Source organism: Mustela nivalis (genome assembly GCF_964662115.1).
Source record: "Mustela nivalis genome assembly, chromosome: 4".
Classification (NCBI taxonomy): domain Eukaryota; kingdom Metazoa; phylum Chordata; class Mammalia; order Carnivora; family Mustelidae; genus Mustela; species Mustela nivalis.
In genome coordinates this window covers 11,167,639-11,190,352 of record NC_139023.1, presented here as the reverse complement: position 1 = coordinate 11,190,352, position 22,714 = coordinate 11,167,639, and the positions used below count along the sequence as shown (strand labels likewise).

The 22,714-nt window shown below is 38.8% G+C and overlaps 1 protein-coding gene across 1 annotated transcript; it reads left to right on the top strand.

The window, feature by feature from the left end:
- Positions 1-3,336: 3,336 nt before the first annotated feature.
- On the top strand, positions 3,337-16,835 carry ENAM (enamelin; the record flags this gene model as incomplete). The annotated part of the gene is made up of 8 exons (XM_082726330.1): positions 3,337-3,348; positions 5,170-5,238; positions 5,559-5,603; positions 6,292-6,333; positions 7,914-8,186; positions 9,511-9,591; positions 11,048-11,098; positions 13,992-16,835. The coding sequence occupies exons 2-8, from the start codon at positions 5,185-5,187 to the stop codon at positions 16,833-16,835; spliced, it is 3,390 nt and encodes a 1,129-aa protein (XP_082582456.1). The 5' UTR covers positions 3,337-3,348; positions 5,170-5,184.
- Positions 16,836-22,714: the final 5,879 nt, after the last annotated feature.

Sequence of the window (22,714 nt, the reverse complement as noted above, 5' to 3'; positions counted from 1 at the left end):
TGCTAAATGAATAAATAAAATCTTTAAAAAAAAAAAAAAGAGTTCAACAGCAACTCCTCTTCTGCTGTGACAGAAGAGTGTCTCACATTTAGAGCCTCTGTGTATGCTATAGGAGCCATTCCATTGAGAAGTCAAGGTTATGGATACTTAGAGATTATCTGGTCACCAGTAACAAATGTCTAAAGCTCTGTTTATCTCAAGTGTTTCATTCACTAATCCTTCACTGTTAGAATGTTCTACTAATAATAATTCATAGAACTTCAGGTCCACGGTTGTGCTTAGAGGACGATCTATTTTCTATGAGAACTCCGACTGCCTTTAGTCCTTGAGTCCTTAGTAAATCATTACAAGGTTAGTGTTAATGATAGTAGAATTAAAACAAGATAAATAAGATAAAATAAATCATTACAAAGTGTAATGTGGAACCATGTACTTATCAGTCACTGATCATCATTCTGTGCCTACTAAGCGCTAGGCCCTTTGCATGCATTATTTAATTACTTCTTAGAAGAAACATATTATCCCCATTTTGCTAAATGGAGAAACTAACAATTGGATATTTGTGGAAGGTTTAAACTCAGGCCTGCCAACTCCAAAGCCTGGCCTCTTTTTACCATATCTACAGTAAGAAACCAAAAGACTTTTCTGTTCTTACTGGCTTCACATCTAGGACAATGAGAGAATCTTAATAATTGGAGGCAAAACAAAACAACAGTTTGGAGGTCAGAGACCATTGGAGGATAGGGGTTCTCCTTTACGGAAAAAAAAAAAAAAGCATTTACACCCAAACACACAATTTCATACAATTTCATACATTTACAGATCCCAGTTAAGAGGTTAAGACTTGTCTCATGGACAAGAGGGGAAACAGAGAAAAAAGAAAGGAGAGATGCTTAAATTTTTTAAAAGTCATACTATTAACATGTTTACTACTAGTAGTAATTGTCTGAAGGGGAAATTTTTTTTTTATAAAATCAGCAGAGATGACCAGAGTCAAAGGGAAAGTTCACAAATGACTGGTTTCAAAATATTTTATCAAGTTAAGCACTTTTTCAGTGTTTTGAAAGAAAAAAGAGACTTGATTTTTCCTCCATCCTACCAACCACTACTAAGAATTCACCCATTCAGTAGCTCAGCTGAATATTTAAGACATGAATTATCTCATGGTCACTAATCAACCCTGTGGCAGAGGGAACTAGGGTAACTAAAGAAAGTGGTCAAAAGTAGGAGCTGCCTGGCTCAGTCGGTGAAACATGTAATTCCAGATCTCAGGGTCACGAGTTCAAGCCCCACACCGGGCCTAGATCTTACTCAAAAAAAATAAAAAAGTACATCTAGGTTCTCTCCCTGATAGTGGTGATGCAACATGGGGGCTTAAGTGGGTAGGAGAAGAATCAATGAAACAAGATGGGATTGGGAGGGAGACAAACCATAAGTGACTCTTAATCTCACAAAACAAACTGAGGGTTGCTGGGGGGAGTGGAGCAAGGGATAGGGGGATTGGGTTATGGACACTGGGGAGGGTATGTGCTATAGTGAGTGCTGTGAAATGTGTAAGCCTGATGATTCACAGACCTGTGCCCCTGGGGCTAATAATACATTATATGTTAATTAAAATTTCTTTTAAAAATCTAATCTAAAAAAAGGGGGGGGGGGTGCAGCTGGGTGGCTCAGTGGGGTAAGCCTCTGCCTTCCGCTCAGGTCATGATCTCAGGGTCCTAGGATCCAGCCCCGCATCGGGCTCTCTGCTCAGCAGGGAGCTTCCTTCCTCCTCTCTCTCTCTGCCTGCCTCTGCCTGCTTGTGATCTCTGTCTGTCAAATAAATAAATAAAATGTTAAAAAAAAAAAAAAGACGTCTTCGTATGTCTTGGTATATTATGTCTTGGTAGCCTTATGTAATACAAACCAAAGGAAGTCCCTGAGTTGTCTATGGAGATAACATTACAGCTCATTTTAATTATGTACCAAATAAATATTAATTAAATACATTAAATTATAGTATATGTTGGCCTGCATTTCGATGATAGTCCATGATTTATCACAATAGGATATAGTTAATTTTCACTTTTGTTCCCTAAATATCTTTGCAAAAACAAAGTTTCTATACTTGAAAAACTCCAAATTCATCAAGGAAAGCATCTTCCAAAACTTACAGCTGTAAGCTCATTTTCCTGGACTGTTATTATACATAATAAGAGACTTGATTTGACAGCTCCGGTAATAACACATTATAAGTTTACATTGGATGTGTTTTTTTAACCTTAAACTCTTGTGATAGCAAAACCATTTTTCTCAAAGCTGATTGGTTGTGCAGGTCTGCAACAGAGCTTAAATGTGACCTTGCTATCCCAAACTTTCTTACAGGAGGAATTTTTTTATTTTAAGCCTTTTTGTTACACAACATGACATCTTCGTGAAGAATTTTTGTTTTATTATTAAGAAATAAACGTGTCTTGCTCCTTGAGATCTCCTTGGCTTCAGCAACTTGTGTTATTTCCACTGTAGAAAGTAAGAATATATTTCAAAGACAGGCTAACAAAGTTCAAGTAAAACTTATTTGTTATATATTGGAGCTACTAACTGAAATTGGGTGAGTATTAGAGATTATCAGCATAACTAATATAGTGCCAAAAAATGAACTTAATTCATAGATATTGGTTGACTTCCTTATTGCATTCTCTGATGTTGGTTATATAGTCATTGTTTGCATACTGACCTTCTGATAAAACTTTAAATTGGGTTTATTTGGGGGATTGTTTTCTTCTAATTTTTCTTCCAAGCTACTTAGATCTCATTTAATATTATGTTTTTGTACATCTCCCTATAGAGCAATAAAGTTTAATCAATACTGCATTAGAAGTATCTCAAAAATACCATTCCTGGGTCATTTTCTCTCTAATTTAGCTTTTACCCTTCTCTTAACACAACAGAAGATTCAGCTTGAAGTCCCTCTAATAAGGCTATGATTGGATAAAATAATTTTTATTTTTGGATTTAATAATATTTTGGATTGTATAATTATTTTGGATTTTGGATTTAATAATCCAAATTAAATCCAATATTTTGGATTTAATAATGGATTTTAGATTTAATTTTTGGATTTAATCCAATTAAAATTTGATTTATTTTGGATTGGGTAAAATTAAAAAATTGGATAAAATAATTAACATGACATGCGCTGCCTTAGAGCTGAATTTTTGTTATTCATTTCGTTTATTTGCTTCATTTCTATATTTGAGTTTCTTCTCATGCCAAATCTGTGTTTTTCAAAATTTTGGTGAAAACATGCTGCCACTGAGGCACTGTGCTGACAGGCACGGAGCCCCTCTTCCTAAGCTAGATAACTTGGTGAGTATTTTTATTCACTTTTTATAATACCTACAGGTCACATATCAACTAAATACAGCCAGAAGTACAATTAAGAGGGTAAGACACTACTAAGTATGTCAGAAGAAACAAAGATAAGATGAAGAAGTAAGAACTTATATAGTCTTTGTACTCCACAGCCACCACAATGTGTGTTTTCAGTTAAAAAAGAAAGAGTTAATCATAGACTTTCATCCAATAATGAACCTTTGAGATGGAAGGAAACTATCAGTCATCCAATATAATATATTAATTTCACAAAAAGAGAAAATGAGTGGCATTTTGTATTGGCAAAGTAAAAAGCTACATCTTCTTGCTTAAGTGTGTGACATTATCAAAAATCTCAGTGACGGCTGCTATAGAGATTAAATGGATGATTAGACAAGATTAGGTAAGAAATTAAATATCTAACAGTTCCCCCCAAAATCTTGGGCCACAATCTTAGAAAGTAGATTTAGAAAAGAAAGCATTCACCAATATTCTCTTTATTAGCTTTCTTGTGTTCTGGTGAGCCTATACTGAAGACACTAGCTTCAGTTGTTAGTTTTAATTTTCTATAATATCATGACTCTGAAAATCTTTAATTAACTGGAAAGGCATTTACATGTTACTACTTTCTTTGTTTAAAGAAAGTAAAGACTCTCTTTAGAGAGACTTTAGACTCTCCCGATTCCTCTGATATATAAAAGGTAATTGATCACCCCTAAAATTTAGGAAAATACTGAAGTGTCCTTTAATTAAATTGCTCCTATGGGAAGCAAACAGAAGGGCGAACATTGTCTCAAAATACTGCTAGATGCATTTCAAGCCCAGAAAAAGGAAAGAGGAACAAAAAAGACTGAGCTACCACTGGTGTCTACATGCTAGTTACTATGCTAGGAATTGTGTTGTAACTGATGTACCATGGAAATAATTCATTCTGATTAAAACCATCATAACTCCATTGTATATGCAAATGGAACGGAGTTTTCTTAAAGAATTATACAAGTAAATGCTTTAAAAAAAACCAAACCCTTGTTCAAAGATATAACTACAAGTCTTAATGACACAGGCTTGCATAATTAACTCGAGTGGGATAAACGAAATCCATGAAAACATTCTCAACCTTCACAAGTAAGTCTTCAGTCTTTTCTTCCATGTGTTTAAAGTATCTAACAAAGATATAAATATACCTTTGCCTATATTTTTCTATTTCTCTGACCAGCCCTTGAGCAGAAGTGATATTTTAAAGATAAAATAATAATAATAAAAGCAATAATAATAATAAAAACAATAGAGGAAAGAATAAAAGGATAGGATTCTGGAATATTCTAGCTTTTTTAATTAGCCTCTGTATAATGGAATGTTGTCTATGGCACCTTAGAAAGTATCTCAAGGTACTGATTTTGGATTGCACACTCACTGAAACTGAGATTATTCTGAATGGTGATTATAATCAGACATTACTATGCTGTTCTAAACCAGCCTAGCAACAGCACTTCAAAATCATCAATATTCCTATTTTCAGGTAAATTCCTAGTTTCTAATGTCACATTCCAGTGATATAAACCATCTCCCATCTTCTCAAGTATCAATCTTCTCTCTCTCTACCTCATTTTTATCTTTCCTGTTTAATCTGACACTTTTCACAGTTTAGGACAGTACCAGGTAGTAACTAGCAGTTTCTTACTGTAAAGCAAAAACGGTGGCCAAGGCCCCCATCACGGTCTATTTCTGTGTGCTCTCCTCGACAGACAGTTGGGCAAAATGTCACCAGCAGAATCATTTCACAGTCCAAAAATAAAATCCAGTTTTATATTCCAGGTACCAAGTGGAAAAATGAAGATTCTCCTGGTCTTTCTAGGTCTGCTTGGTAATTCTGTTGCTATGCCAGTGAGTATCAAATTTTAGGGGGCGCTTGGGTGGCTCAGTGGGTGGAGCCTCTGCCTTTGGCTTGGGTCATGATCTCAGCCTCCTGGGATTGTCAGGCTCTCTGCTCAGCGGGAAGTCTGCTTCTCCCTCTCGCTCTGTCTGCCTGCCTCTCTGTCTACTTGTGATCTCTGTGTGTGTGTCAAATAAACAAGTAAAATCTTTTTAAAAAAACAAAATTTGGGACTTTTCTTTGTGTTCTATTGTTGCATAGCTTAGAAATAATTACTGGGTCCACTTCAAGTGATGTTCTGAATTTGACACCAGTATTTTCTCACTTCCAGATGCAAATGCCCCGAATGCCTGGATTTAGCAGTAAAAGTGAGGAGGTATGTATATTAAGTCCCTGGGGAGAAGTTTTCCTAAGCCCTCCCCGGAGAGTCCATTAAAAAAAGGGAAAACTTTATGATATATAAAATTTCTTATGAAAGAAACAGAGGGAGGGAAATTTGAAAGACAAACCTTCAAATCAAGGCAAAGTAGTAATTTCCCCAGCTTCATACCACCTACTCACTTTCAAGGTAAATGTGAATTTGGGTCCATGTATAGTTAATGTTAGCTTCTTCGTTAAGTTTTTAAGCTAGCAAAGGTAGACATTTGTACCAAGGGTTTTTAGAAGGTAAACACATAAGCATATAGTATCTTCTACATGACTCTTAGCCAAGACCATTAGTCAAATTCAATACACATCAGAAAGGAGAATCATCTTTTCATAGAATTAGCACATTCTCAAATTCCAAACATCAAACCTTGAGTAGAACATTGAAAAACTTCAAAGTACACAAGATTTTTGTTCTCTATTATCCTTTATCAATTCTTCTCAAAATAAAATTCTGACTTAAAAATTAAAGTGACCTAGGGTTTTAATTGCATACTTATTTTAAATTCATGCATAACTAGTAAAAGACATTATGACTGTTATATGTTAAAATCAGAAATTCATCTTATTTCTGGTGATTTGTAGATTGATTAGATAAAAAGTTTTCACTTTGTACTTTTGCATTCCTTCGGTCACAGATGATGCGATATGGTCAATTCAACTTTATGAATGCTCCACATGTAAGTTCTGCTTTGTATTATTTCTGACAATTTCTTGTTTATATATGGATAATTACATTATAAGGTTTGTCATAGCTAATAAAGATACTAATAGTTATCCACATGTTTTAATTGTAATGTAATCATGATAAGCGTTTCAAAGGGGAAAATCATTTCACCTGTCTCCTCACCCCAAATTTTCTTCTTATTCTTTACTGTTGTTCTCTTACATAAATAAAAATTATTTATTAATTACCAACATTCTTTATATCCAAGAGAAACTAGTTCTGGGAAAAGATCACACAACATGCATTCACAAATAATGACGACAAAAAATAGCATAGTAAATACTCCAGTTGTATGTGGGGGGGGTAAATTTTATTTGGATTATCTTGAAAGATAACACTAAAATTATGAAATAAGTTTTTATCTTTTTCAAATAAGTTTAAGTTAAAATTACCACTAGTGCTAATTCTCAGAAGCAACTAATAATGAATCATGTATCCATTGGATCTTTTTGGCATAGTTTTTCTGAAAAAATTATATGACAGTGCAGCAATATTATATGTCACTTTTGACTTTTGTGATGATCCTAAGAACCATTGGAAGGAAAAATCAAGGACTTCCTCCATTTTCTCTTAATCCTTTATTCAAGCCATTGTCTTTGAAAGCTTCTTACCTACCATCATCATCCTGGTCAATTTTCTCTCTAACTATTGATTGGCCCAACTCTTTCAAATTTTCATTCTCGGTTTTAGTGACTTTGCCTGTGATCTGAAATTTTCACCAAGTTAATGGTCATGAAATTCTGCATCATAATGCAAGATTCACAATTTCACCTTCCATCAGTCCATATGGTGTTTGTGCTGTCTTTGTGTCTTTGTGTCCATCACCCAATAGACAGCAAGAGACTGATTAATGAAGACTGGGCATAGAGACTGGTGTTAAACCAAAGCAGGAATGTTTGAATGGGAACTGACATTGTAGGAGGTCAATTCAAAAATCAGCTTCTTCAGATTAGAACTACTTTTGCTTCCCTGCCAACCTTGAAATTGTGGAGATTGTGATAATGCAGATGGAATTAATGAAAATTCACCAGCAACCAAAAATCATGGGCACCATATAAGGATGTTTACAAAGGGAATTTTTATTCTATCACTCTCTTTTTCATTGTTGTTTTTTTTTTCTCTTTGTCACTTTCCCTTCCTTTATCTTCTTTTTGCTTTTTCTCCTTTTCCAGCCTGTAACAAGTCACAGGAGTTTTGAACTGGATGCCAACTCCTCTGTAACCTAACTCATACACTTACGTGAGTCAGTGTTTCAGAGTTAGAAAATTATCAGCCAAACTCTTAAAACGAAACATTTTCACCTTATCCTATCTTTTGCTTTGTTTCGTTGGTTGGTTTTCTAAAAGACAGAGTTTCATTTCTGCAAGGCAACATTTTTAAGAAATGCTAAAGATCTTGAGGCTTCTATGGTTGAGTTAAGTTTCATAGAAATTTGAAGACGCTTGTCTGAGTTTTAGAGACTAACATTAGTGGATGAGGAGAGCTGGAACCTCGGCCCTCCTACAATTTGACCGTTTTTTGCTACCCTTGCAGATGGCACAACTGGGCCCCTTGTATGGGAATGGCATGCCCCAGTTCTTACCACAGTACCAGATGCCCATGTGGCCTCAACCGCCGCCCAACACGGGCCACCCACAGAAACCCTCATCCCCTTCAGCACCCAAACGCCAAAAGAGCAAGACTGATCAAGTCCCAGAGACTCAGAAACCCAGCCAGCCTCAACCAAAAAAGCCACCGCCAAAGCGGCCTTTAAAGCAGCCACCACCTACGCCAGCACAGCCGGAAGAGGAAACCCAGCCACCTCAGGTGAGGCTTGCGCGGCAAAATTCCAAACCAGAGTCAATAAATGGCATCAGAGGGCTTTGGAGAAGCATACCATCCCCACATACACACTTTGTCCGATGTTTCTCAATACAGGTACTGCCATGTATGAAATCAAATCGTTCATTTTTACATTTTTCTCAGGTGACCCTGAACCACCTATTGAAAATTGCCTTGCAGGTTACCTCCAGTCTTTGTGTGATTAAAAACTACCCAAACAAGGGGGGTGGGGTTAGGGACATTGGGGAGGGTATGTGCTATGGTGAGTGCTGTGAAGTGTGTAAACTTGGCGATTCACAGACCTGTACCCCTGGGGATAAAAATACATTATATGTTTATAAAAAAATAAAATAAAATAAATTACCCAAACAGGGGAGGCCAGCTGGCTCAGTCCGTAGAGCATGTGACTCTTGGTCTCTCAGTCACAAGTTTGAGCCCCACATTTGGTGCACAGATTATTAAACACACACACACACACACACACACACACTTTTTTTTAATTAAAAAAAAAATTTACCAAAATACTGTTGCCTTAGAGGCTCCTTTTAAAACGCAGAGACAGCATGGTATTATAACATGAGCACTAACAGATGAGTCAGGGAACAGAGATTGAAGTTGTACCCCCAGCCCTTGTTAGTTGAATGATCTTGAGTAGCCACCTTAGCTTTCTGGCTCCAGGCTCCCCATGACTAAAGAAACAATCTCTAAGTCCTTTCCAGATCTATGCTATGATAACCCAAAATACTTGAAAGGTGAAAATGCTTCCAGTACTTCTGTGTGGTGTGAACATTCCTGATGTAAAATGAGAAGATGTGCAAATGATTTCTCAAGGTATTATCCAGTGTGGTGCTTCTAGAATGCTATCCCTTCGTCAGTTAACATTCACTATATTTATTATCAGACGCCATTACAGATGTAGAGAATACAACATTGAATAAAAAGACCCTCCTGGATCATTTACCAACTGAGAGATTCTGGGCAAATGACTCAACTTCTCTGAACCCCAGAATCTTCTGTGAAAAGGAAATTACATCTTTGGCATGTGTCTTCTCTGTTTATATGAGGATTCAATCAGCTTACCTCAGTAAAATGCATAGCACAGTACCTACAACAGAAGTGTTCACGGATGCTGATACTAATGGTTGTTGTTATTACCATCTCAGCCCTAAAAAAAAGGAAATCACAGATTAATGCAAAGGGAGATGCAGACTCCCAAGTAGCAAACACTGTACCTTGTATTTAATAGGTTTGTCTTGTTTTCCATTTATCTTTCTCGCGTCCCCATCACTGAATTCTTCTTTCTCTTTAGGCATTCCCACCATTCGGCAATGGGCTATTCCCACCATTCAGCAATGGGCTCTATCAACAACCACCCTGGCAAGTACCACACGTGAGTTTTTTTCTTTATACTAGAAGTGAAAAATAATATTAACGTGTTATATCTCAAACTAGTATGAGTTCACACTCCCTAAATGAAATGCTATCTGGAGAGCATGAGAGAAAAAAATCATCACATCAGCAATCATGTAGGGAAAAAATGGTTTAATGAATTTTTTACTTTGGCAAATTGGTGGCATGAACAGTTGAAATCACCAAGCACTAATAACTTAGTTAATGAAATGATTTTAAAGGACCGTGCTATTTTGCTACTATTCCCCACTTCCCTAAAAGATGAGAAAATACAAAGATTATTTCATTGAATGTCATGGGGAAATTGAGACAAAATGGAGTTTGAAAATCATGAGCTATGATTAGACTAAGATTTTTCCATGATATCTTATTATTTCTAGCCACAGAGACTTCAGGATAAAGAATCTTGAAAAATAATATTTATGAGAGTCCTTTAAAGTTTAAAATTCATTAAAATAAAACATAATATTGAAATTATATCACAAGAATTAAAAATACAAATCACAAAATAAACTGAACTAAAGAAAAGTTTAAAGCCCAATTGCTATTAAATTAACAGAAGCAGCAAATATTTGATGACTTTTTTTCAGCTATGGCATTGGTTTTTCTTGTCTATAACTCTATAAACAAGAGGCCTTCTTATTGATAAGGAACAATTCACTCAAGAAGTAAGAGTTCCTTACTTTTTTTTTTCTTTAAAAGAGTGACTTCCTTTCACTGGTCATTCTAAACTCAGGAAACTAAGGCAGTACCAGGTGAAGATTCAAAAAGCAGATAAGCAAAAAAAGAATTGCAGATAAGCATGATTCTTGTGTTCAACTATGATCTCATCCACATAGGACATCCTGAAGGTCTGTGGGAGGTGGATCGATTTTCTAAATCCTCCCCTGAGCAAATGCTCAGCCTCCAAGTTTGATTAGGAAAATAGACCTTACTCAAATAAAAAAGGTATAGCAATAATCCAGAAGCTGTTGTCAGTTTGTCATCCAAAATGTGACATAGACTCTCTAAAAAGAGCATCATTATTTAATCTCCATTATTACATGTTCTAATATGGATGTTTAGATCCTAATAGCACTCAAATCTCTCCCTCTCTCTCTCTTCCTCTGTGTGTGTGTGTGTGTGTGTGTGTGTGTGTGTGTGTGTGTTTGGGGGGTGAAGGGGTGACTGCTAGGAGATGCAGCCACACATGGTATTCTGAGTAGGATAATCTAGAATCCAGCTGAAAACTTTGCATTTACCAGTATTCACTGATGGATTATAATTTTAATAATTATAATAAAAAGATTGTGGGAGCTAAAGTCTCAGAAGCTAAAAACGAACAATGCTAACACCAAATCATTGACTTGAACTAATTTAAGACAGCATGAGTCGTGCAAACCAATGGCAGCACAGAACATGGTTCCCCTTGCATTCATTATGCTTTCCCATTCCAGAGGGTACCACCGGCTTATGGACGGCCCCCAGTCAGCAATGAAGAAGGAGGAGTGAGTACAAGTAAAGCTACATGCCCCATTAGGAATTGCAATCCATTAGCCTCTGCTTTTTTATTTCTATCTAATAAAAAGAGTAAAATTCAACATAAGAATTTATAGCTCAAGTGCCCATGATGTAAGAAAAATATCCAGTAACAAAAATAAATGTGATATATCATTTCTCTTCTATATATCCTGAACTCTCTCCCTGTCTCCCTAACTCCCTCCCTTTCCCTCTTTCTCTCTCTCTCTCCCCCTCCCTCCCTCTCTCCTTCCCTCTTTCTCTCTTTTATTCTCTGTCTCTCTCTAAGAAGACTAACCTTAAAACCTTTGTTCCCAGAGTCTTTGGACTCTGGACAGTGATGGAGCAACTAAAAACAGAGAAGGAAGGAAATGCATCCTATAAAGTTATCACCAGAAGGGAATTAAGTAATCATCTAACTCCTTCATTGTACAAATAAGCTGAAACCCAAAGAAGATAAATTACGAGTCAATTTCACCCACAGAGTTAGTGGATAAACTGGACCCCAAGCTCTTCTGACACCCTGTCCAATGGCTTCTTTACCACACCACACTAGAAGAGCCAAATGCATGTCACAGAGTGATATACACTGTGAAAATACTCCGCGTCATCAAAAATCATTTTTTTAAAGATTTTATTTATTTACTTGACAGAGAGAGATCACAAGTAGGCAGAGAGGCAGGCAGAGAGAGAGGAGGAAGCAGACTCCCTGCTGAGCAGAGAGCCCGACTCGGGACTCGATCCCAGGACCCTGAGATCATGACCTGAGCCGAAGGCAGTGGCTTAACCCACTAAGCCACCCAGGCGCCCCAAAAATCATTTTTGATTCTGGCATGGAACTCCACCCCTGGAACTTACTTTCTTTTTCCCCTAAATATATACGTCCTCAGTGAAATGGCTCTAGGGGACCAGGGAAGGGAAATGGAGCAAGGAGGGAGTTAAAATAATGACACTGGAAATCACTATGTCAGAATGGCATAAGGTGCTTTTAAAAAGGTGTACCTGGCAAGCTCAGTCAGAAAAGCATGCGACTCTTGATCTCAAGTTCATGAGTTTGAGCCCCACGTTGGATGTAGAGATTACTTAAATAAAAAAACTTTTTAAAATGTTTTAAAAAGTTTAAAAGTTTAAAAAGTAAAATAAAAATTCCTTTAGAGATTAAAATTGCCAGATAAAAATGATTCAGATAATTGTATGCAACCCAGAAACATGGACTTTAAATTTTCAAAAGATAGTATGAGGGGCGCCTGGGTGGCTCAGTGGTTTGGGCTGCTGCCTTCGGCTCGGGTCATGATCTCAGGTTCCTGGGATCGAGCCCCGCATCGGGCTCTCTGCTCCGCAGGAAGCCTGCTTCCCTCTCTCTCTCTCTCTCTCTCTGCCTGCCTCTCTGCCTACTTGTGATCTCTGTCTGTCAAATAAATAAAATGTTTAAAAAAAAAAAAAGATAGTATGAGAAAATAAAGCAGAATGGCCCAGGCAGTCAGCGTAGGCATGAAAAAGTCTGTTTTCCTCCTCCTGGGATGTCACTTGGCAGAATGTCCTTGAGGTTCATCCATGTTCTGACATATTGAAGTTTCCTTCTTTCTTAAAGCTTAACAGTACTCCGCGCTGTGTCTTTACCACATATGCCTTTTCCATTCATCTGTCGATAGACCTTTAGGTTCTATTGTGAACAGCGTTGCAGGTAACAGTTGAGATTTGCAACCGCATAAAGTACAACGGGGAGGAAATGAGGCTGGATGGATTAGTCATGGGCCAGATGATACTTAAAAATTATTAGCGTGGTGGTAGCAGTGTTTTACAAGGTATAACGTTTGTTAGGTACTTACTAAGTCCCAGGCACTGAGATTGACAGATGTTTTCTCTTTTGACCATCATGACAACTTATGAGGTAGATATTCTATTATTATCTTGAGTTTACAAATAACTGAGGTTATCATAAATTGAGGTTATCCCAGAGTCATATTATTAATACTGATGGAACAGAGATTTTAACCCATATCTGTGTAGAACCCCACTCTTTAGACCTGCTTTTGATGTTGTGCAATGGAGTTTAGAGTCTGTCGTTAAAGGTAAGGGCAACTTTCGACAATATTTAAAGAGGAAAGTGATAGATGTTCTACCAACCCCCACCCCCAAGCTGTACTGTTCTGATGGCAGTGGAGAGACAAGACTAGAAGAAAGTAAAATTACACACAGAGTGACCAGTATGAAAACTATTGCAATAGTCAAAGGTACTGGGGATAAAGGAGGAGGGACAGAATGGAAGTTTAGATAATATAGGACTTGGTTATTAACTGTCTGGGGGAAATTAGAGAAGAGTAGAAACCTGGAAAATTGGGTAGATAGCAGTGAATATTGTTTAGATATAGAATATTGGAGAAGGAAGTTTTGGGAGTATTAGGTTTAACTTACATTCAGTTGGAGGTGCCCATGAAATCTTTAGTGATGAAGTCTTGCTGCCTCAGCCTCAGGAGAAAGGGTCATGGGCCAGACTTGTGGCTTTGGGAGTCACTGGTATATATCTGTACTGAGCAAATTGGCCTGCCATAGATTGCTCAAGAGGTGTGTAAAATGGGAACAGAAGAATGGGAAGGGTAGAAAATGGGATTCTTTAAAAAACAAAAACAAAAACAAAAACCCCCTCAGATTTAGGATCTAGGTCTAGGAAGAGAAAACTGAGACATTAACAGTCAGAAAGAGTACCCAAAGACAGAACAAGAAGGGACTAGGGTCAAGGAAACCCAGGTGGAATTAACTTTCAAGAAAGAACGCATAGCTAACTGTTTTAAAAGAAGCATGTTGATAATTTCCCTATTATTCTGAGCAACAATATGATAGGAAACAAAGAGTAATTACCAGTTTCCATCTTTTTCCCTACAGAATCCTTACTTTGGATATTTTGGATATCAAGGATTTGGGGGTCGTCCTCCTTATTATTCAGAAGAGATGTTTGAACAAGATTTCGAAAAACCCAAAGAAGAAGATCCTCCTAAAACAGAGAGTCCAGGCACTGAGCCCTCAGCTAATTCAACAGGTCCTGAGACTAATTCTACTCAACCAAATGCACGCAGTTCTGGAGGGAGTCAGGGTGGAAATGACACCAGCCCAACAGGAAACAGCCCTGGTACAAACACGGCTCAGAATGGGGTTATCTCACCCCCTACCATTAATGTTTCAGGCCAGGGAGTACCAAGAACTCAAATCACATGGGGACCAAGTCAGCCAAATATTCGTGAAAATTATCCAAATCCTAACATCCGAAATTTTCCTTCAGGGAGACAATGGCGTCCCACTGGTACTATCATGGGGCACAGACAGAATGGGCCTTTTTACCGAAATCAACAGGTTCAAAGGGGTCCTCGGTGGAACTCCTTTGCTTTGGAACGCAAGCAAGCAGTTCGTCCAGGAAATCCAATTTATCGCAGGGCTTATGCATCTACTGCAAGAGGGAATTCTCCCAATCATGCAGCAAATCTGGGAAATATCAGAAGAAAGCCTCAGGGACCAAATAAACACCCTGTGGGGACCAATATTCCTCCTCTGGGTCCCAAACATGGTACTGTTGTCCGCAATGAAAAAGTCCAAAATCCAGGAGAGAAACCAGTAGGTCCTAAAGAAAGAATAGTCATTCCTACAAGGGATCCATCTGGCTCCTGGAGAAACTCTCAAGATTATGGAGTTAATGAACCAAACTATAAAATGCCTCACCCTGAGAGTAACATGCTAGTCCCAAATTTTAATTCTATTGACCAACGTGAAAACTCTTATTACCCAAGAGGAGATTCCAGTAGAGCCCCAAATTCTGATGGACAAACCCAAAACCAGAATTTGCCCAAAGGGATTATTTTGGAGCCAAGAAGAAACCCATATGAATCAGAAACTAATCGGCCAGAATTAAAGCACAGTACATATCAACCTGCATACCCTGAGGAAATTCCTTCCCCTGGAAGAGAACATTTTCCTGCTGGAAGAAATACTTGGAATCACCAAGAAATCTCTCCATCTTTTAAGGAAGACCCTGGGAGGCAGGAGGAACACTTACCTCATCCGTCCCATGGCTCTAGGGGAGGTGTTTACTACCCTGACTATAACTCTTATGATCCCAGGGAAAACGCACCATACCTTAGAAGCAATACGTGGGATGAGAGAGATGATTCTCCCAATAATATAGGGCAACCCAGAAATTCGCTGTACCGCATAAATACTCCAGAACTGAAAGAAATCGTCCCCTATAATGAAGAGGACCCAGTTGATCCAGCTGGAGATGAACATTTCCCAGGACAAAGTAGATGGGGTACGGAGGAAACAAGCTTTAAAGAAGGTCCAACAGTTAGGCACTATGAAGGTGAGCAATATACCTCAAATCAACCAAAGGAATACCTTCCCTATTCCTTAGATAATCCATCAAAACCTAGGGAGGATTTCCCTTACGGTGAATTTTACCCCTGGAACCCAGATGAGAATTTTCCATCCTATAATACAGCTCCCACTGTGCCACCACCTGTGGAGAACAGGGGCTATTATGTTAATAATGCTGTTGGACAAGAAGAAAGCCCTCTGTTTCCTTCTTGGAACTCCTGGGAGCACAAGATTCAAACCCAAGGACAGAAAGAAAGAAGGCCATATTTTAACAGAAATTTCTGGGATCAGCCAACAACTTTACACAAAATGCCCCCTAGTCCACCACACCAGAAAGAGAACCAGCCCTATCCCAGTAATTCCCCAGCTGGGCTTCAGAAAAATCCAACATGGCATGAAGGTGAGAATTTGAATTATGGCATGCAAATTACCAGGTTAAATCCACCAGAGCGAGAACATCCGGCTTCCCCAAACTTAATTCCTCCAAGTTACCCAGCAGGTCAAAAAGAAGCACATGTATTTCACCTAAGCCAGAGAGGTCCCTGCTGTGCTGGTGGCTCCACAGGACACAAGGACAATCCACTTGCTCTCCAGGACTACACTCCATCCTTTGGTCTTGCACCAGGGGAGAATCAAGATACCAACCCTCTGTACACAGAAGATAGCCATACTAAACATGCAAGACATACCATCTCCCCTACAAGCAACCTGCCTGACCAAAGAAACAGCTCAGAGAAAAGACTGCCTGGGGAAAGTCAAAACCCAAATTCTTTTAGAGATGATGTGTCTACTCTGAGAAGAAACACACCATGCTCTATGAAGAATCAACTGAGTCAGAGGGGAATTGTGCCCTTTCCTGAGGCCAGTTCCCTTCAGTCGAAGAATACACCTTGTCACACAAGTGATCTTGGAGATGGGAACAAAGTTTTGGAACCAATATTTGAAGGCGACCAGTTCAATGAAAGGACTGTTGACCTTACTCCAGAACAGCTTGTTATTGGCGCACCTGATGAAGGCCCTCAACCAGAAGGAATCCGAAGTGAAATGCAAGGAAATGAGGGGGAAAGGCAGCAACAAAGACCATCAAGCATCCTACAGTTACCATGCTTTGGCTCCAAAATAGCCAAGTATCACTCCTCCAGCACTGGAACTCCCTCTAGCATTGGAAGGCAAGACCCATTTGATGAAGAGCCGATTATGCCTACCGAAAGTCCGAACTCATTGTCTAGGTTAGCTACTGGAGCAGAGTTTCAGAGTATAAATGTAGACCCACTTAATGCAGATGAACACACTCCATTTGATCCTCTTCAATTAGGGACCAATCCACAGGACCACGTGCAAGACTGCTTACTACTTCAGGCCTAGGGATTATCTCAACCAAACATTCTTTGGGGAAGGAAAATACCTGATATTCTACAGTGGTTCCCCAACATTCTTCCCCTCCCACACCGTCCCCCCAACCCCCGCCAGACTCAGTTAAGTATCTGACCTTGCTGGTGATCCTTAAGTTTTTCCCCATTCCAGCAATAGGAGTAGTGGCCCAGGTGATGAGGTTGGGCCTCTAGATTCAGTACTGTCACAAACACAGACCTTCAAAATAACCAGAAAGGCTATGACCTCCAGCACTTTGAAACTTGGAAGCCATTTGTCTGGGTTAGTTTCCCTTTGTTTGCTGATTCTTCCTTTCTCTTTCAAAGGTTCGTACTTGCAAAATTCTCTGGTTTTGCAAGACAGAAAGGCAGATGAACTTTCCATTTTGTGCATGGAGATCGATATATCAGTATAATCCAGATGACTGTATATTTTTTTCTTGTGTTAGTCTTTGTCAGTTTTTTCCCTAATATTCTTTTGATATCTCTTATCTTCCACTGTTTCTCTCTTTACTCTATCATTTCTTTGCTTCCTTCTGTGTTTTCCTTCTGTCAGCTATTCTGTATTTCGCTTCCTATTTTTTCTTGCTCATCTTTCCCACTTTCTGACACTTTTTTATATCCTAAGGTATCTTCAGCCATCACTAGTCTTGACGTCTACCTTCTTCATTTTGTCTTCCTCTCTTCCCACCCTTCTGTTCCGTCTCCTAATGGATCACTTGCCAACCAAACCTTTTCTTCTCTGACTTTCTTCCCTTCAATTTACCTTTTTCCTGTTACACCGTTTTCACATCATAAGACCACATATCTCTCTTCCTTTTTGTATCTACTCTCCAAATCCTGGGCTAGTTTTTTTGACCCAACCTAACCATCATTGTAGAATATATTTCAGAATTAGTAAATACTGGTACCTACTTTTGTTTTTAATTTTCTTGTGGTCTTTACCAGGTAAATAGAGCTCGGCCTGTGGAACACAATCAGGAAGTGTGAAGGACAGGCTAGTTAACTAGCAGCCTGGGGACAAGGCTTAGGAATGTGGGGAGGGAAACTGCCTGCAGCACTGGGACTGAGAGCACAGAAACAATGTGTGGAACTCGCCACACCCCATCACCAATTCGCGCTCTGCAGGATCTGGAGAGTACATTTGAGGAAACACTATCCTAATCAAATAAGAGAAACACTCAATGGTCAGTTTTCCTTGATAGCATAATGTAAGTGATTCTACCAGTGTATGCTACTACCAACATAAAGTCTTATTTTTCATGTCCTGGTACAATTACTTGCAGACATACTTCCTTTGTATCCTGATTAAATAGTGTAAATTATTTTGTAAAGTAGACATTTCTGTATTGCCTTGCTAGAATAGGTCCAGGAGTTTTGTTTTGTCTTTTTAATAATGGCATGTTGGTCGACTCTCTGTATAGTCCTTCCTAGAGGGGAAGAATTCTTGGGATTATCTAGAAGGTTACTTCTAACTCTAAGGAGTTTCTTAGAAGAAAATTTCCTGGGACAGATTTCATAAGAAGAGCTCAGAAATGTAAGAATATACAATGTTGAAAACTTCAAGGGGAAAGGAGTCTTGTCCTTTGAGTCTTCTGAACTTCTTGGTCCAGTGTCTTGCATATAGTCGATACCCAATAAATATTTATTGATTAACCAATTTTAAAATGGCTTTCACAGCTCCCATGAAAATCCTTTGGTGTGCTTTTCCTGTGGATATACTATACAGGATTCCGAGTTAGCCGTGGCGTACTCTGTAGCTTTAGATACTCAGCAACATGTGCAGAACATAGAATCTCAGGGTAAGAAGGATCTTAGAGGCAAATTATTTAGGCCACTCACTAGTTGCTAAACCCCCCCCCACCCACACTTTTACATCTTAATCACACACTCAAAAGTCATTAACTTTTTCTATACAAAACTGTCTCTTAAGAATTATCCTCATCAAAATAAAACTACATTTTTTGTTTCACTTTCTTTCCAAATGACTTTTCATCTAGATAGGAATACTTTCATTGTATGATGTGCATTCACTTCAATATTTCATAAAATATTTGAATCTTACATTGGTTTCAGTAGATATATTGAGACATCTTCTTCTACGAGGCACCATAGCATAAATTATCATCTAAGACCTCCATAATGTAAAGTGCAAAAGAACGTGGGACAAAAATACCTATTGAATTTGAGGATATAGAGTGAAAAAACAAGGGGGTGGTTAATGTTCCTGTAGAAAATCCCTCTACCTCATCATTCAGGTATCTTTATACAAACCTGGACACCAGGCCTGAGTTCCCTACAGTAAAGTGATTATTCCATGCGTTGTTGGTAAGTTATTAATAAGCTCTAAGTTCAAGGTGCACACTTGAAGATGGAAGGCTCTGAGCGTGGTCCTGTCCTCTAGCACCCACACTCCACTGCCACAGCCCTACCTCTATGGAGGGTTCCTATGCCGAGAGGCTGTCACCTGCTGGTTCTAAAGTGCCGGCTATAACCTGGTGGTGTCTTCAGACGATAAGTGAATAGAGAACGAGACAATAATGCCTGAAAATAGCAAAAGGGAAGATAATCCAGCAAAACTAGCACACACCTGCTTTATAAGCTTTCCTGTCACCCAGCCTGTAATACATTTCTCTAGAGAGTATTCACCATAGATCCAGTTGGTTGGGGGAGATCTTACACTTTTTCACATTAAGTAGGAAGCAAAGTAAGATGATGAAATGTGGAGACGTCTACCTCTGAAAACTTGGACTGGTAGCCACAGTCATGGAGGTTCTTCCTCTAGTTTTCAGATGTGAACATGTTTTACTCTTTACTCCTATCAGAGTCTCAACTTTACACATTTTTGAAGAAAAGTCACAAGAACAGGACATGACCTTTGAGTTACTCTTGCGGCTTCCTTTGGCCCATCTCTGCCTTTGCCTAACTCCCCCTTCAGTCACAACTCTAAAGAAGAACCATCTCGCTCTCAGAAAACCAAACTTTGTTTCTAAAAACCAAAAGAGGAACTAGAAAAGTTGGACTTAAAATCAGCAGCTCTGTCCCTCCTTTACAAAACCTCAAGGATTTCATTGTGACTCAGGCCAACTTCCCAATGAACATTGAGAAGAAAACCACTCTTGATGAAAAGTAGGCCACCACCATTTCACAGCAGAATAGAGCTTTTGGTTTTGGCCACCTGTTCCTCCTTGCCTCTGCACCTCACCCCTAACCCAATAATATCAACACTAGACCTTTTCTCTCACTTTAAATTCATAGTCAATGATATTTAGAAACAAGATTCAGCTGGGAACAAACAAAATTCCATGCTGGCTGAAGAAAATGCCGCAAAGAGAGAAGGGCACACCCTAGCTATAATTTGACACAGAAAAAATCGTGACATTGATTGACACTGCTCTCGATCCGTCGTCACCTGCTGGACATGGTCCTCTGCTCTCATAGCGCTCCATTCCGTCTGCCTGAGGACCCAGAACCCTCCATTTCTATGCTTCATCATAACTTGGACAGTAATTTCCTCTGAGCTTACCCAAAAAACCGTGCCTCATTCCTTTTTTTTGCACTGCACAATGTAGGGATTGGCGGTGGTTAACTTGGCAAAAAGATTCCTTCCCAAATGTCGGCTAATATACAGTCCTCCCAAATCAATCAGCACACTATTAAAGAGTGAATCTAATCATGGCATAAATACAGGAGGATAATAGGGTAATGGTAGGAAATTTTATTTGGGTAGGACCTTGTCAGTCCCTTGGCTATAAAACCATGCTGGCAGCTGTCTCTCCAACAGAGGACTGAGGTTCTTTCGGACAGTGTTGCCTACTATACCAGTATTTCGCAGGCTTTAATGTGCACCTAAGTCTTGTTAAAATGCAGATTTTGATTTCATCATCTGGAGTGGGACCTTTGATTCTGGATGAAGGAGCCCCCAGGGTGATGACGAATTAGCCAGTTGGCAGACCAAAGTTGGAGTTGTGAAGAGTTAGGCTATTTCTTATAAGTAGGGGACAACTGCACACTCAGTGGGGTAGAAACAGAAAGGTCTTGGCCACTGAAAACAAATTATATAACCAACTTGAAAGTATATGCATAAATAAAGCATGTAGTTGGAATAGAGAACACAAAGAGAAGGAGGAGCAGGCCAATCCTACATTTATGTTCTACTTCCTGCCTCTGCATGACCCCTGTATTTCTAGAAAGTTCTGCTTACATTCTATTTCTTTAATATCTCCTCCAAGACTGCCCCAGCCCCAACATCACCAGCTTCCCTGAGGGCTCACAGCACATCATCTTTTATATTTAATATTGCCTTTTTCCTGTGTTAGTTCTGCCTATAGAAGGAGAAAGAAACTCTTAAAAAGTAAGGCCCAGTCTTCATCCTTCAAATAAAAAGAACACATAATCTACCATCTAATGCTAATATTTTGTCCTATTTTCTTTCATATGTATGTATGGGGGATGAGGGTCTTAAGGTAATTCTTTCATGAAATATCCTACATTTCCCTCTTCAAATTATATAAGCAATTTCCATACAATAAAAAATACTTGGTGCTTTCCATTGCCTGTGAAATATTCAGAAATATACCTATACTATCATTCTCATTGATGCTAGATGTAAAGTTTCTTATACATTTTCATTATCATAAATAATATTGTGATAAATATCTTTGTGCCTCTTTGTCCATATTTTTTTATTATTTCCTCAGAGGTAGAATTACTACTGAGGGAAATGATCTGAAAATGTGTTTTAGACAGGGTAACATACTGAATGAGAGCATGGAGATGGGGTCTGAGAGTCTTGGAGCCAATCACAGGTTCTCCATATGAAAATCTTAAGAAGATTATTTTGTCTCTTCATATCTCAGTTTTGTCATTTGTAAAATGAAGACAGTCTTTATTTCATAGGGCAGTTTCGAGCATTAAATGAAAGGTATATTTAAAAGATTATGCCTCCATCAGAAAGGATGACTACCCAACTTTCGTAGCAACATGGACGGGACTGGAAGAGATTATGCTGAGTGAAATAAGTCAAGCAGAGAGAGTCCATTATCATATGGTTTCACTTATTTGTGGAGCATAACAAATAGCATGGAGGACAAGGGGTGTTAGAGAGGAGAAGGGAGTTGGGGGAAGTTGGAAGGAGAGGTGAACCCTGAGAGACTATGGACTCTGAAAAACAACCTGAGAGTTTTGAAGTGGGGGGGGGGGGGAGGTTGGGGTACCAGGTGGTGGGTATTATAGAGGGGACCGACTGCATGGAGCACTGGGTGTGGTGAAAAAATAATGAATACTGTTTTTCTGAAAATAAATTAATTAATTTAATTTAAAAAAATAAATAAAATGGATAAACTGGTAAAATTTTTTTTAAAAAGCTTATGTATTATATTTCATAAATCAGCCACCAGGGGGCAACAGATGTTTCGAATCTTCACGCTGTAGTTCCTAAGCAATTCCTGAAGAGCCACTGCACCTGGGAATTTGAGACCTATTATTTCCCCTAATGCATCCCAGAACTACTTAATCAGAATCTCTTGGGGTGGGGTCCAGCAATCTATTACAATAAGTCCTCCAGGTGAGTTTGTGCATTCTAGAGTTTGAGAATCCCTGATCTAATACATGTTTACATTTTTTCCCTGATTTGTTCCCCAGGTAGAAAGAAGAGCCAAAACACAATTAACACAGTGTAACCACAGCGTTTACAGAAGGTTAGTTTACAGGAGGTTAGCTGTACGAAGTGATATATATATATATGTTATGTATATTGGGGTTTTGTATTTAAAAAAAAAAAAGTCTGTAAGGTGTGGTCTCAGGACCCCCGGGGTCACAGAAAGACCGGGGGTGTCTGAGTGTGACAGAGCTCCCAGGTATGGGAGCAGGGAA